The 12,961-nt window shown below is 38.3% G+C and overlaps 2 protein-coding genes across 2 annotated transcripts; both read left to right on the top strand.

Moving 5' to 3' along the window:
• The first annotated feature begins 845 nt into the window (after positions 1 to 845).
• LOC113023373 (uncharacterized) lies at positions 846 to 5,308 on the top strand. The gene is made up of 4 exons (XM_026169380.2): positions 846 to 926; positions 1,258 to 1,295; positions 1,449 to 1,564; positions 3,493 to 5,308. The coding sequence occupies exons 3-4, from the start codon at positions 1,449 to 1,451 to the stop codon at positions 4,763 to 4,765; spliced, it is 1,389 nt and encodes a 462-aa protein (XP_026025165.2). The 5' UTR covers positions 846 to 926; positions 1,258 to 1,295; the 3' UTR covers positions 4,766 to 5,308.
• Positions 5,309 to 6,374: 1,066 nt separating this feature from the next.
• On the top strand, positions 6,375 to 12,961 carry commd1 (copper metabolism (Murr1) domain containing 1). Its single transcript, XM_026169379.2, has 3 exons — positions 6,375 to 6,578; positions 9,414 to 9,704; positions 12,454 to 12,961. The coding sequence occupies exons 1-3, from the start codon at positions 6,405 to 6,407 to the stop codon at positions 12,559 to 12,561; spliced, it is 573 nt and encodes a 190-aa protein (XP_026025164.1). The 5' UTR covers positions 6,375 to 6,404; the 3' UTR covers positions 12,562 to 12,961.

The following is a 12,961-nucleotide window of genomic DNA, read 5'->3' as shown; positions in this document are numbered from 1 at the left end:
TACATACAGCAGAATTCTAGTCACTGTGGGTTATTGGATGTTGTTTATTGTAGGTCTTATCCTTGTGTTAATCAGTGTATTCTGCTTTTATGGCATATTATGACCAAGAAGTCTAATAAGTGTTTTGAGAGCAACGATGCAAACAGGTCGCAATTTTGTAGTATGCACAAGAGGTAGAGAAGGATTTCTTAATTTATATCTGTTATGCTGTCATCATTTCTGTTGAATTATTTTCTGTTTGAACTCCCAGAGCAAAACATTTTCTCTTCCTCAACTTAAATTGTTTAAAAATGTCTGCAAATTACTTTAGAAATTTAAAGTAATCTGTGAAATCCCAAAAAGCTGATTCTGTTCATGTGGACAACATGTTTTTAGTGGGAGAAACATTTCATCACTCTTCCTAGTGATGAGTCCTTACAGTGGAAATATATAAACATGATTCCAGCAGCAAACAGAGAAAACGAAATTAACATTTCTTCAAAAAATTATGCACTGTAACTGCAATAACACCTCGCATGTCCATAGCTTCTTTTCCAGCTTTTAGTTTAGCTATTATCTTTATCTCTGTTTTCTGTGCATTGTTCTCTGCATCTCTGCAAAAACATCTTAATCATGATGTGGTCAAAAACCTAAATGTTTTCTTCCTCTTTAGTTGAATTTCTCTCTTTCTGTTATTTTTTTCTCCTCCAAAATGAAGATGACAAATAAAAAAGCAAATTTTTTTCTATCTATTATCACATACTGATTTCATAGTTTTCTACAGACATGTTCAAATATGGTTATGGTGTGCCTACCAGGGGGTGGTCACTTTGTTCTCTATAAAAAACCAAAACTTCCCCGGTACTGTGTCTACGTTTTTAGCATCTCCCTTTTACACACTTGAAATTAACCAGGAGGTATTGACATCGTCTCTTTTTCCAAAAAAGGTAAAGCAATAAAGTTTTTTGCTTTTAGATTTTTTTAATTTTTGCTGGTAAAAATCAAGCTGTTCAACTACTTTTTGTCATTGTCTGTTTTTGTCACCTGTTGGTAATTTCCTTGATTAATATTTTTATGAAACAAAATTTCAAAGAAAGTGCAAAACCGGAATAAAAATGTGATAAACACCATCAATGAAAAGTTGAAAGGTTGTATGCTTTGCATTTCTGCATAAAAAACTGTCAAGTATTGCAAACTGATTGTTCTGTAAACTGATGAATTAATTTATAAACTAACTATTGATCTACATAAAAAGGTTTATTTGTGTTATTTCAACAGGGGATTATAACCAGAAGTAGCTGGCAACACATGTGAAGGTAAGTGAGGCAGCTCGATATCATGTTAAATGTTTGTGTTGTTTGCTTAAAACATTTACTTGGTTTAATTGTTATGATTGTTATGGTTTATTGGTTAAGACACAACAGTTTTGTTTGTGAAAACCACTGTGTTGTTAAATCTGATCTGATTAGATGGCTGGCCTGTGCTGGCTGGTGATGGTGCCAGCCTTCTTCCTGTCTCCTCCAAACATTTTGGCTGCTGTAAACCAGGACTGGCTCACGAACATTGTAGCAGCTGTCAAGAACAAGTGAGTTGACAAAAGTGGGGTTTTGGGGTTTTTATGTGTGATATTATATCTAATCACTGCTCTTCTAATCTGCTTGTGCTATTATCGATCTGTTGAGTCACCTGAAGGCAAGACATCTCTCTATGACTTCAGCCTTTGTATTACAACTATACATGAAATAAAGTATGTGACTTTATTTTACACTGCAGTTTTTCTGTTGTTTAAAGTGATTATAATGAGCTTTAAATCCTAATAAAAGATTATTATTATTATTTATTAATTTGCAATAGTATGTTTTAGTTTAATAATGATATCACTATTATTATTATTAATAGTAATAGTAGTAAGTAATTGTTAATGAAAATCTATAGTAATAGTATATATAGAATACAATGTACACGTACAACAAAATTATGGGTGCTCCATGTCAAGTGTGCAGGAATAACATCTAATTATTAGACAGCAGGAATAAATAGCAAACAAGAGACATATATACAAAAATAACTTTGGAGAATAAAATAATTGCAAAGTGCTTGTAAGTAGTGCAAAGTAAGATTTGGTCTGAATACAGTCCGTGTGAGTGGCCTGAGTGATGAGGGTTACTCAGACTGGTGATCTGGGTGGGCAGGGGTGGATTGTTAACAGTACGAACTATCCTTTGGAAGAAGCTGTTTATGAGTTTTGGATTGTGAGTGTGAGACCTGATTGACCTGAGGCCAGGGCTGGACTGAGACAAAAAAATCATCCCGGGCATTTTGACTAGACACCGGCCCACCAGGTATTATAGGTAAAGCCATGAAGCCTTTGAATGAAAACAAACGCCGTTGTAACAGTACGCTGTCTTGTTGGTATATGTATGATTTCTATACATTTTATATCAGATAAAAACTTTGGTTTTAAGATTCAGATTATTATTTTTTAAAAGCGAGACATTTTAAATGAGAGTAAGAAAGAAAAGTATTTCTTTGTGCCCCCCTCTCCCTGTTAATGCCCTTCCTGGCCCCCTGGCAACACTTTGCTAGATCCGCCCCTGCACAGTTACCAGCTGTCAGCTACATAGAAAAGGATCCTGGTGTTATTTGTCTCTCAGAAACAGTTCATAACTTCCCTTCAACTCATTCATGTCACCTAAAAGGTAAACCTGTTTCTCCATCACCTGTTCAGCTCTGATGATTCAGTAAGGACATCTCCTGGTTTCATCTTCATGTTTCCATCTCACCAGATAACCAAACCGACATCATGACCAGCAGCTTTACAGCTGTGGCTCCAGCAAACATCAGCTGATACTAGAAATTAATATTAAATAAATTCTAACAACAGCTGATCAAGCTTAAACGTGCTGCTGTTGTTTAGCACGACATCCACTGGTTTCCTCTTTCTGGCGCAAACTGGGCGATAAACAAACAAGAGAGAAAAGCCGATCAGCTGATCATTGATCAGTTTCATGATTGAAGTAGCAACAGGAGAGGGAGGGGGGAGAGAATGAGAGAAGAAGAGGCAGCTGACAACGTAAAGAAAACTAAAAATCACCATCGGCCCACCGGGCAAATGCCCGGTGGGCCGATGGCCAGTCCAGCTATGCCTCAGGTTATATATAGTAGATCAATAATTGGACTCCGAGGTTGCTCAGGGTCTTTTGTTATTCGTTAGAATAAAATGTACCATAAAATGAACTTGTTTTTTAATATGGAACTTTAAAAAAAAGAGAAAAAAAAAGAATTTGATGCAGAGGATTGCTTGTTATGTCTAGTGTCCCATTAGTGTCCCATAAAATACATTTTAATCATCTGTGTGAGGCATTTACGGCTCTTTTTTTTTTCTTTTTCCCTGGTACCCTCGAGACACTCAATGCAAAATATACTTTTACAACTCACTGACAAAGCCCAGATCATCACTGGTAGTCCAAATTTAGTGTGCAGTTTATACTTATTATATTATATTTTTGGCAGGTATGAACTAGGTGATTCCTTCAGCATGGCTTTGAACATCCCACAGAATCAAGATCCAAGCAGTCTCCAAGAAGTCCTTCAGGATGACCCAGCAGACAGCGTGACAGGAGCCATTTCACAGGACCAAGTGTACAAAGGCACCAGGGTGGTGGCAGCGACACAGTCACAGGCACTATCACATGTTCTTCATAACATACAACCATTCATAAACAGTAGTGAGGGTAACGTTCTCGTCATCTACTCTGAAAACTCTCCAATTTCAAATGACGAAGGTATCACTTTGAACATTAGTGATATCACTAATAACTGGAGCGATTATGCGTTTGTTTTTTCTAATGTAGCTGATGTTCCTGCTTCAGACACATCTCAGCTGACTCAATCATTTAAGAATCTTGAGATTACCAAACTTGGGCTTAACAACATATATCGTTGTTATGCACCTGGAGATGATGCTTTTCAGTGCACAAGATGCTCCTCGGGGGGAGATGTTACACCCACATGTGTTGCAAACCCAGCCCTGTCAAGTCAAGAACAAGGTACAGATGTAGAAACACCTAAACCAGGCCTTGACACTGGTCTAGGCAATGACATAGGCAATGACATAGGCAATGACATAGGCACGGGTATAGGCACTGGTATAGGGACTGACATAGGCACTGACATAGACAGTGGGATACCTCCAGGCTCAGGTAGGGGAAAAGAGGGTCAAATGAGCAAGTGCAAAGGAAATCAAAGAGGAAGCTTCAAACGCAGGGGAGGCAGCAAGCTTAGAGGAGGAGGTCGATGTAAAAAACGAAGCAAGTTTGGACGAAGAGGCCCAGGTAGAAAAGGAAGCAAGCTTGGACCAAGAGGCCCAGGTAGAAAAGGAAGCAAGCTTGGACGAAGAGGCCCAGGTAGAAAAGGAAGCAAGCTTAGACGAAGACGCCGACGTCAAAAAGGCAGCAAGATTAGACGAATAGTCCCAAGTAGAAAAGAAAGAAAGCTTAGAGGAGGAGGCCGACGTCAAAAAGGCAGCAAGATTAGACGAAGAGGCCCAGGTAGAAAAGGAAGCAAGCTTGGACGAGGAGGCCGACGTCAAAAAGGCAGCAAGATTAGACGAAGAGGCCCAGGTAGAAAAGGAAGCAAGCTTGGACGAGGAGGTAGACGTAGAAATGGAAGCAAGCAAGGCAGAAAAGAGGGCAAAGGCAGAAGAGGAAGCAAACGCAACGGACGCAACAAGAGTAGAAGAGGTGGTAAACGTAGAGGGAAATGGGGGATGGCATGGTTAAGGTAAAACAGGTCTGTCATAGCCTTAAACTCTGACAAGTAACCCAGTGAAGCTAGGAAGATCCTCTGAGAAACTGCATTATTTTTCCTTTTCATAGATTTAGTTGTTGTTTTTTATGCTAGCATAACTCTCATTTTTTGGCCTTTATAAACAAAATAACTTGCTTTCGAACTTGTCAGTGAGTTAATATGATCATGTCCCATGTGACCTGCTGTTTAAACCTTCAAGGAGCTGCCAGAAAATGTTGGTTTAAAAAAAGAATAAAATACATTTGAAAATAATAAAAAGAAACATGACACTAGAAATTTAAAGAATATGTCCACTTTAAGAATTTTACAACCTTTTACTGATTTAATGAGCTTTTGTGAAACATTCTTACAGATCTGTGGTAGGAGCAATCAACTTGAAACTTTTGTCTTGAATCATGAATTGGAGTCACAAAACAGGGACTTTAAAGAGATTTGACTACTATTTCATTTAGTCAAAGATTAAACATTATCAAAACTTTAATGTTCTGCTCTTCCTGATTAAAGCTTGGCTTGGCATGCATTCTGGTCTCTGTGTCAATCATTTGGAAACTCCTGTGTTATGGTACTATTAGACTTGCTTTGATAAATAAAGGACTGCACTTTCTGTATATCCTGAAACCAAATTCTCTGAACTATTACTCATGACATTTAAAGTTATGTGTTCAATGAACAGGATAGTGCATTGCATATAACATTTAGCCATTTTATACATGTTTTCTGTTAAAGCTATTTTATCAAAATATTACTCCTCAGTCACTACAGTTTGTACTGACATTACTGTTTCACTTTTTATTTCTTTTTTTAGATGGACATTGTTCAGGTGAAATAGGCCAGCTAATCAGTAAAAATGGATAGTCAGACTGCAATGTGATTCAAATGAATTGAATCAATGTCTAAATGCTCTTGATTTAATAATTCTGCAGCATTGCTTTTAAAATGCATTAAAGATTTAAATAAATAACACATTTTAAAAAACATGGGATATTTCAGGCCATTTAAAAAATGTCTATATTTTCTCTTTTTTTCTTCTCTTTTGGTCTCTCTTGACAGTCTCTCTGTAAAGAGCTCTTATCTTCTTTTCTAACCAACTGTAGATTTGTCCCTTCTTTTGCTGACACCCTTTCTAGCTCCTTGTTGCTTTCTGAAATTCTTCTCCAGTCTTTGTTCCTTTCTTTTAGACATATTGTCTGTAGTTACTAGTTTAACTTTAGTTTGGTATATATTACATAAGCATGCCTGTTTCACCTTTTTCCCTTCTCAGTGAACATGGGCTCATATGTGCACGACTATGTTCATATGTGCATAATACTCCTATTTGTGCTTATGCACACACAAATGTAGAAATCTTTTCAAATCCACACTAATGCGCACTGTCAAAACATCTGATAAAACTCAGCATGTTGCTTGTTTTAACATAAATCAATTGCTTCATTTTATCTGGTAAATTGGCCTTGTAACTGCAAATGATTTTTCACAATTTGTCTAGCAAAGTTTCTGATGTTCGCTTTAGGAGGCTTGGATGAAACGATACATGTCAAGCGCTGCCGTCGGAATCTGCAACTACAAGTCCCACAATGCCGTGTTGTACTGCAATTCATGTGACCACAAGAGCAAACATGGCGGAAGTAGACGCGATGAAGTCTCTGAGCAGCTTGTTAAATGGAATCGCACAGAAAGTATATTACAACAACAGCGAGATCACAGAGGAGCTGCTGAAAAGCGAGCTCTACCCCGAGATGTCGCCAGACGAGTTCACAGCTTTGCACGACAAAATGAAAGGCCTTTTAAAGGTAATGCAACACGGCACCCTGCACTACTGATGATCCTGATGCTGAAGTGGCAGTCGAGACCAAGCAATTCTGCTCTTTTCACTAATATTCACTTCAGTTTAGGAGAAAGGGTTGCGTCTGCGTGATAGTGCATGCTTGTGCCCATGCAGAAATGCACAACACGCAAACAAACACACATTAATGAGAGGCACCGTGAGAATATCTGTTAAAACGCAACTCAGAACATTGTCCGAATGTTTCTCTCTTAAAAGAGCGGCCGAACGAAGAAGTCTTCATGAACACATCTGTCAAATGAACTGTCTTTCTTTTTATGGATGAGTGTCGCCATGTTTGGACTCCCAGCATTTAAAGTCAGCTTTCTGTAGTTTCTGCTATTTCAGTACTTTGGCCTTGGGTTGCTTCCAGTACAAGTGAAGCAATGATTGAGTCAAATGGGTTGCTTGCCTCATTGCCAGGAAGAAATTGGAAATTATTCTTTTATGTACAAGGCAACATAAGGATGTCAGCTCCTTAGTGTGTGAATGTGTGCGTGAATGGGTGAAAAAGAATAATCATAAAAGAATAATTTCCAATTTGGATATGTAAAGCGCTTTGGGGTCCTTAGGGACTAGTAAAAGCGCAATATATACTAATGTGACACATTAGTATATGTGAGGGGGCAAACTCCTCAAGATGGGTAGTGACCATGGTGGACATTTAGAAGTCGGCCATCTTGGATACAACTTTTGTTTTTTCAATAGGAAGAGGGTCATGTGACACATCAAACCTATTGGTAATGTCACAAGAAAAACAATGGTGTGCTTGGTTTCAACGTAACTTGAAACCATCACTTTTGTTGTTCCAACAGTCTTGGAGGGATCCATCCAATGTGGGTTAGTGTCAGACCAATAGCGGTGTTTTGTTTGTTAACTTCACCATTCACATAAAAGTTTGCCTCATCACTGAACAAAATCTTCTGCGTGAACTGAGGGTCCTGTTCCAATTTGTGTTTTGCCCATTCTGCAAATTCTGTGCGCCGATCTGGGTCATCCTCGCTAAGATGCTGCAGTAGCTGGAGTTTGTAAGGGTGCCATTTGTGAGTAGCTAATATCCGCCGAAGGGATGTTCAACTAATGCCACTCTCCAGTGACATGCGGCGAGTGCTACGCTGTGGGCTCTTGCTGAATGAAGCTGGGACAGCCACTGATGTTACTTCATTAGTGACATTTTTCTTGCATCCACATTTAGGCAAATCCAACACTGAACCAGTTTCACGAAAGTTAGCAAGCAGTTTGCTAACTGTAGCGTGGGAGATGGGTGGTCTCGTAGAGTGTCTTGCATTGAAATCTGCTGCAATGACTCGGTTACTGCTTTCACCAGATATCAACACAATTTCAATCTGCTCCTCACGCGTTAACCTCTTCAACATGTCAATGGCTGTGAACAAAGAGAAACTTGTAAATAACTCAAAGAATAAAGTTACGTTGAAACCAAGCACACCATTGTTTTTCTTGTGACATTACCAATAAGTTAAATGTGTCACATGGCCCTCTTCCTATTGAAAAAACAAAAGTTGTATCCAAGATGGCCGACTTCTTGTTATACTGACAGACAGAACCTAGAGAACAGTCTGTAGATGTGTAAAGCTGGTAGAGACAGACCCTAAAAGACTGGCAGCTGTAATTGCAGCAAAAGGTGGTTCTACAAAGTATTGACTCAGGGGGCTGAATAATTACACACACCCCACTTTGCAGTTATTTATTTGTAAACAATGTTTGGAATCATGTATGATTTTCGTTCCACTTCTCAAGTGTGCACCACTTTGTGTTGGTCTTTCCTGTGGAATTCCAATAAAATTGATTCATGTTTGTGGCTGTAATGTGACAAAATGTGGAAAAATTCAAGTTTGCAAGCCACTGTAACAGCCGTGATAAAATATCTCAAAAAATCTCATAAAAATGCTGTTTAAACAGACTTACTACTTATAACTTTAAATGTTATTATGTCACTCTTTCTTTTTTCTTTTCCTCCTTTTCCTTCTATGTTTTTATCAATGGATTTTTGTTTGACTAGTGTCTTTAAATACATTTAATGTTTTTACTCCATGCTAGGCAGAAATATTCCATTAAATAACAGCTTAACACATTGTTTTCAGATAAAATAGCTAAATCCTGACTGGACTGTCTTAAATTTGAAAGAATTTAAAACATTTAAAATGTATTATTATTTTTGTAATGTTTAAGGTAAGGGTGACAAACCATTTACTGGTTTGTAATTTTTCCACTGGTTCTTCTCTTTTGTCAATAGGGGGCAGCACTAACATGAATATCCTACTCAGTACCTACAATGCCCAAAATATATATATATATTTTTTTTTTGTTGTGGAGGAGTTGGGGTTTTTTTGGAAACAAATGAAGTGCCTGTGAAAGGTATTTTTCGGGGCAGATTTGCCCAAACAGGGAAAATACAAATGTCAAAAGTACAGACTGTCTGAATGTATAGAAAGACCGAATACACTGTCCAGTTAAAATGCACCCACTTTGGTTACATGAGGCTTCCAAATAAATGTCATGGGGAAAATACTTCTTGTTTTGGAAACAGTAAAGGTAAAAAGAAAGTACACACTCTTTAAGTTCTAATTTTATATCAAGTCATAATAAAAAATAAACCGGTCCTTAAAAAGTCTTAAAATGAAGCAAAGTATTTATCAATATTAGTAGTATTATATAAGTATTAAAGTAAACTGCTTGCCTTTTCATAAAAGTCACCACACGACACTGCTGTAGCGATATGATTACAAGACATTAGAGCTCCAGGTTTGTTGAATTTCATCGTCCTCTTTTCTGCATCTCTCAGTCCATCGCCACAGCAGACATGGACCATGCCCAGCTGGAGGCCTTCCTCACAGCTAAGACCAAGAAACAAGGTGGTGGTGGCTTGAGCGCTGAACAGGCCGCTGCACTCTCTCGTTTCTGGAAGAGCCAACGAGTTCGAGTTAAGGAAAGTTTGGTGGCTCATAGCCGCTGGGAGCCCAGCCTCAGGGGCCTTTCCTGGAGAGTGGATCTCCAGGCTGCAGCCAGCAGACGGGGAACAGCTCACAGCGGCCCAGTCGCCCTGGTGGAGCTCGAGCTCGGCAGAACAGGACAAGTAAGCTATAGTTCCAGTTTCTTTTTTTTTTCTTTGACGCAAACTATCATTCTTAGCTTCCAAGGATGTAGTGAGGTGCTAATTTACGTTCGCCTGTTTTCATTTTTGTTAAAAATAAATGTGCCACCATAATTAAAACTATAAAGTATCCTAAATGACTTTTCTAATAGTACAATCCCATTATCTCCAAAAGTTTATTCTGTTCATCTGGACGTAGCGTTTTCAGTGGGAGAAACGTTTCGTCACTCATCCAGGTGACTTCTTCAGTCTCAGCTGACTGCAGGTTTCCCCAACCTTATAAACAGTACATTTGCATAATGACTGAAACCAGCCCGGAAGGACAGTTCCTTCATCGTAATTGTGCAAATTCTCATGACCACTGATCAAAGCCCACTGATCAATGGCCATGAGTACCATTTACAGAGAGTTGGAGATTGGCTGCAATCACAGCATTGTAAGATGGTGAAAGATGTATCCCTAGTGGGCTGGTTTCATGCATCAAGACATACAATCACATTAGAAAGACCAAAAATTTTATATATGCCGATTAATTATGCTTCAGGATTTGAGTTTGTGGATGTTTGACAGTATTTTCTCAAAGCAGAGCTGGAGCACAAATGATCATATTTTGAAAATTACATTAGCTCAAGGGGAAAAGTGAGGGCTATAATATGTTACAAAGGACTGAAACACTATTAAGATGCCTTTAGTAGCCTGAAATCATTAGAGATATAAATATAGGTATACTGAGTCTCAGACGCCACACAGAAAGACTCTAGACTGGATTCAAACCCAGGAACTTCTTGTTGTGGGGTATGGTACTAACCACCGCACCGCTTCTTTACTGCAGCACTCCACACATTTATGAGTTTATTGCTAGCAGTTCAAATGGACATGTAAGCGCATTTACACATCATAAAGCCAGGGGAGAGTCATGAATTGTTTTGGCCTTTCGATATGGGTGGGACGTAACTATACTCTGTCCAGTAGAGTTTGACAGCAATAGCTTTGTCATTTACTGTTATGCAACATCAACTCTAAGTACCCATTTATGATTTGACTGATATCCATTCCATAACTGGTTCTGTAACCTTTGGGGTGAAACGGAGAGGCCATTATGGAACTAACCTCATGGTGGTGTCATTCTGTCTAATTAACTACAGCTGAAAGAGCAGGTTTCAGTGTGGCCGTACTTTAGTGAGCCTCAGTCCCATGAGAGGTTTAAATTTACTCTGTGCCCTGAACAGTTTTAGAGCTGAAAAAAAGTTCTGTAAAAGTGGTAATATTAGCTTACCTTTGTAGTGTATTCAAATGTATATTCAGATTTAGGAGAAGGAGCATTGCCTTCTTTAAATTTTGGATCACTGTTGGATATTTGCTTTTTAAACAATTCAATATTGTAATAATAGAAAAAAAAATCCCCAAATCTATACTGCCACAGGCACTTCTACCTCTACATAAAGAGACTGTAAAGAATTTAAAAGTTGGATCATGTCTATGGCCTTGATTTTTTGCCTCTGATTGATTTAAGCTGTTGTTGCTTTGTGAAGAAATCCATTTGTCAGTAAAAGTCATAGGAAATCACATTTACGTTGCTATGAGCCCACATGACCATAGCAGTGTGTGTGTGTGTGTGTGTGTGTGTGTGTGTGTGTGTGTGTGTGTGTGTGTGTGTGTGTGTGTGTGTGTGTGTGTGTGTGTGTGTGTGTGTGTAATCAGCAATGTCCAGACTACCAGGATTTCTGGTCCTCTGAGTTTCTGCAACATATACATTATATACTGCATGTATATACTGCATGTATATAATGCAGTATATACATGCAGCTGCATTTTTACGTGCAGCTATGATTCTTCTACCTGCAAGAACTATTACTGTTTTATCATGAAGTACCCTTGTAGTTCTAGTTCTTGTCACATTTGGAACCAAACTAGGTATGCTATATGTCCTCATGGATGTACAGACTGCAGTCAAATAATTGCTTTAGCACCATACAAAGCTGATATTAATGTGTAGAGTTGATGCTGGTGTCATTTCCTATGACTTGCTGTCTGATTTAGAATGCATAATGACCTGACAGGAAGTGGCTCAGTCAACCATGGTGTAAATGCCAAAGCCTGCATGACTGTTTTTCATATATTTTGGATACAGAATGAAACATAGTTTAAGATGACTTAATGTGCTGTACCACTGAGCAGCTGCTGACACTGAGGAGTCTATTCTTTTTGGTGTATTTTTTTCTGCAGGTTCCTTAGCTCAGAGAAAGCAGATCGGCAGACCAGAGCAGCACATACTCTCAATGTGCACAATGCCACTGAACTACTGTTCAGCAGTATTATTGCCCCATTCAAGTCAATTTAAATGTAGCTAATAAAAGCTCAAAGGCTGAGGAAGAAGGTGGAGGAGACTGGTAACTGGTGAAATGAATTGCTAAGGTGTCTTTCAAGTCTTGAATCCCAGAAAAGGCCTAATGATAGGATGCCCATCATCACTGCAGAATCCCCTGTTTTTCTTCAGCTTCACACTAGGAATTAAACCAAAGTTTTTCTATTTTTATCCGCAATCACTGAATGATGCGCAGGGAATATTATATTGCTTCCTTCAGTAATTATTTATTGATTAAGAAGTAGACTGAATCATTGTTTTGGAAAATAATATTTAAATTCTTTTTGGAAATATCGTTAGTTGCTGACCCATTATGTTCAATCCGTTCACTGGCCTCTAACACCTCTGTTCTTTTGTCTTTCTCAGGACTCAGAGTTTGTGTGTCTGGAGTTTGATGAAACCAAAGTCAATCAAGTGTTGAAGAAGATGGCTGACATCCAGGAGAGCATCGACAGAATTGTTCACAGTACCTGAAAGTACTTCCTGAAAGTTTATCTCAAACAGCAGAGACAGAAAGATAACTGTGACTAAGAGTGCTGTGTTGAGGCAAAGTTTTTCCACTTGCTCACAGATTTATCAGAAATGAAAGTGGTGTGTACGTGTACAGATATACACACCACTATCAATTCTAGTAGATAATACTTGTGGTCGTCCTCTGAGAATAAGTGGTCATTAAAGAAGAACTATTCCTCTTTTTGCAATATAGTTTGCAAAGCTTTGGGATTCTGGGATTATGAGAAATAAGAAATGCGATGAAACTAAAGTGAACAAAAGCAATGTATTACAATATAATTGTAGATATTGTAAAACTAAATAAGAAGTATCCCACGTGTAATTGTTTTTTTATTATTATTAAAAGGGACAGAAAGATTAA

The sequence above is a fragment of the Astatotilapia calliptera genome, chromosome 6, assembly GCF_964374335.1.
Source record: "Astatotilapia calliptera chromosome 6, fAstCal68.1, whole genome shotgun sequence".
Classification (NCBI taxonomy): domain Eukaryota; kingdom Metazoa; phylum Chordata; class Actinopteri; order Cichliformes; family Cichlidae; genus Astatotilapia; species Astatotilapia calliptera.
This window is presented reverse-complemented; position numbering and strand designations above follow the sequence as displayed.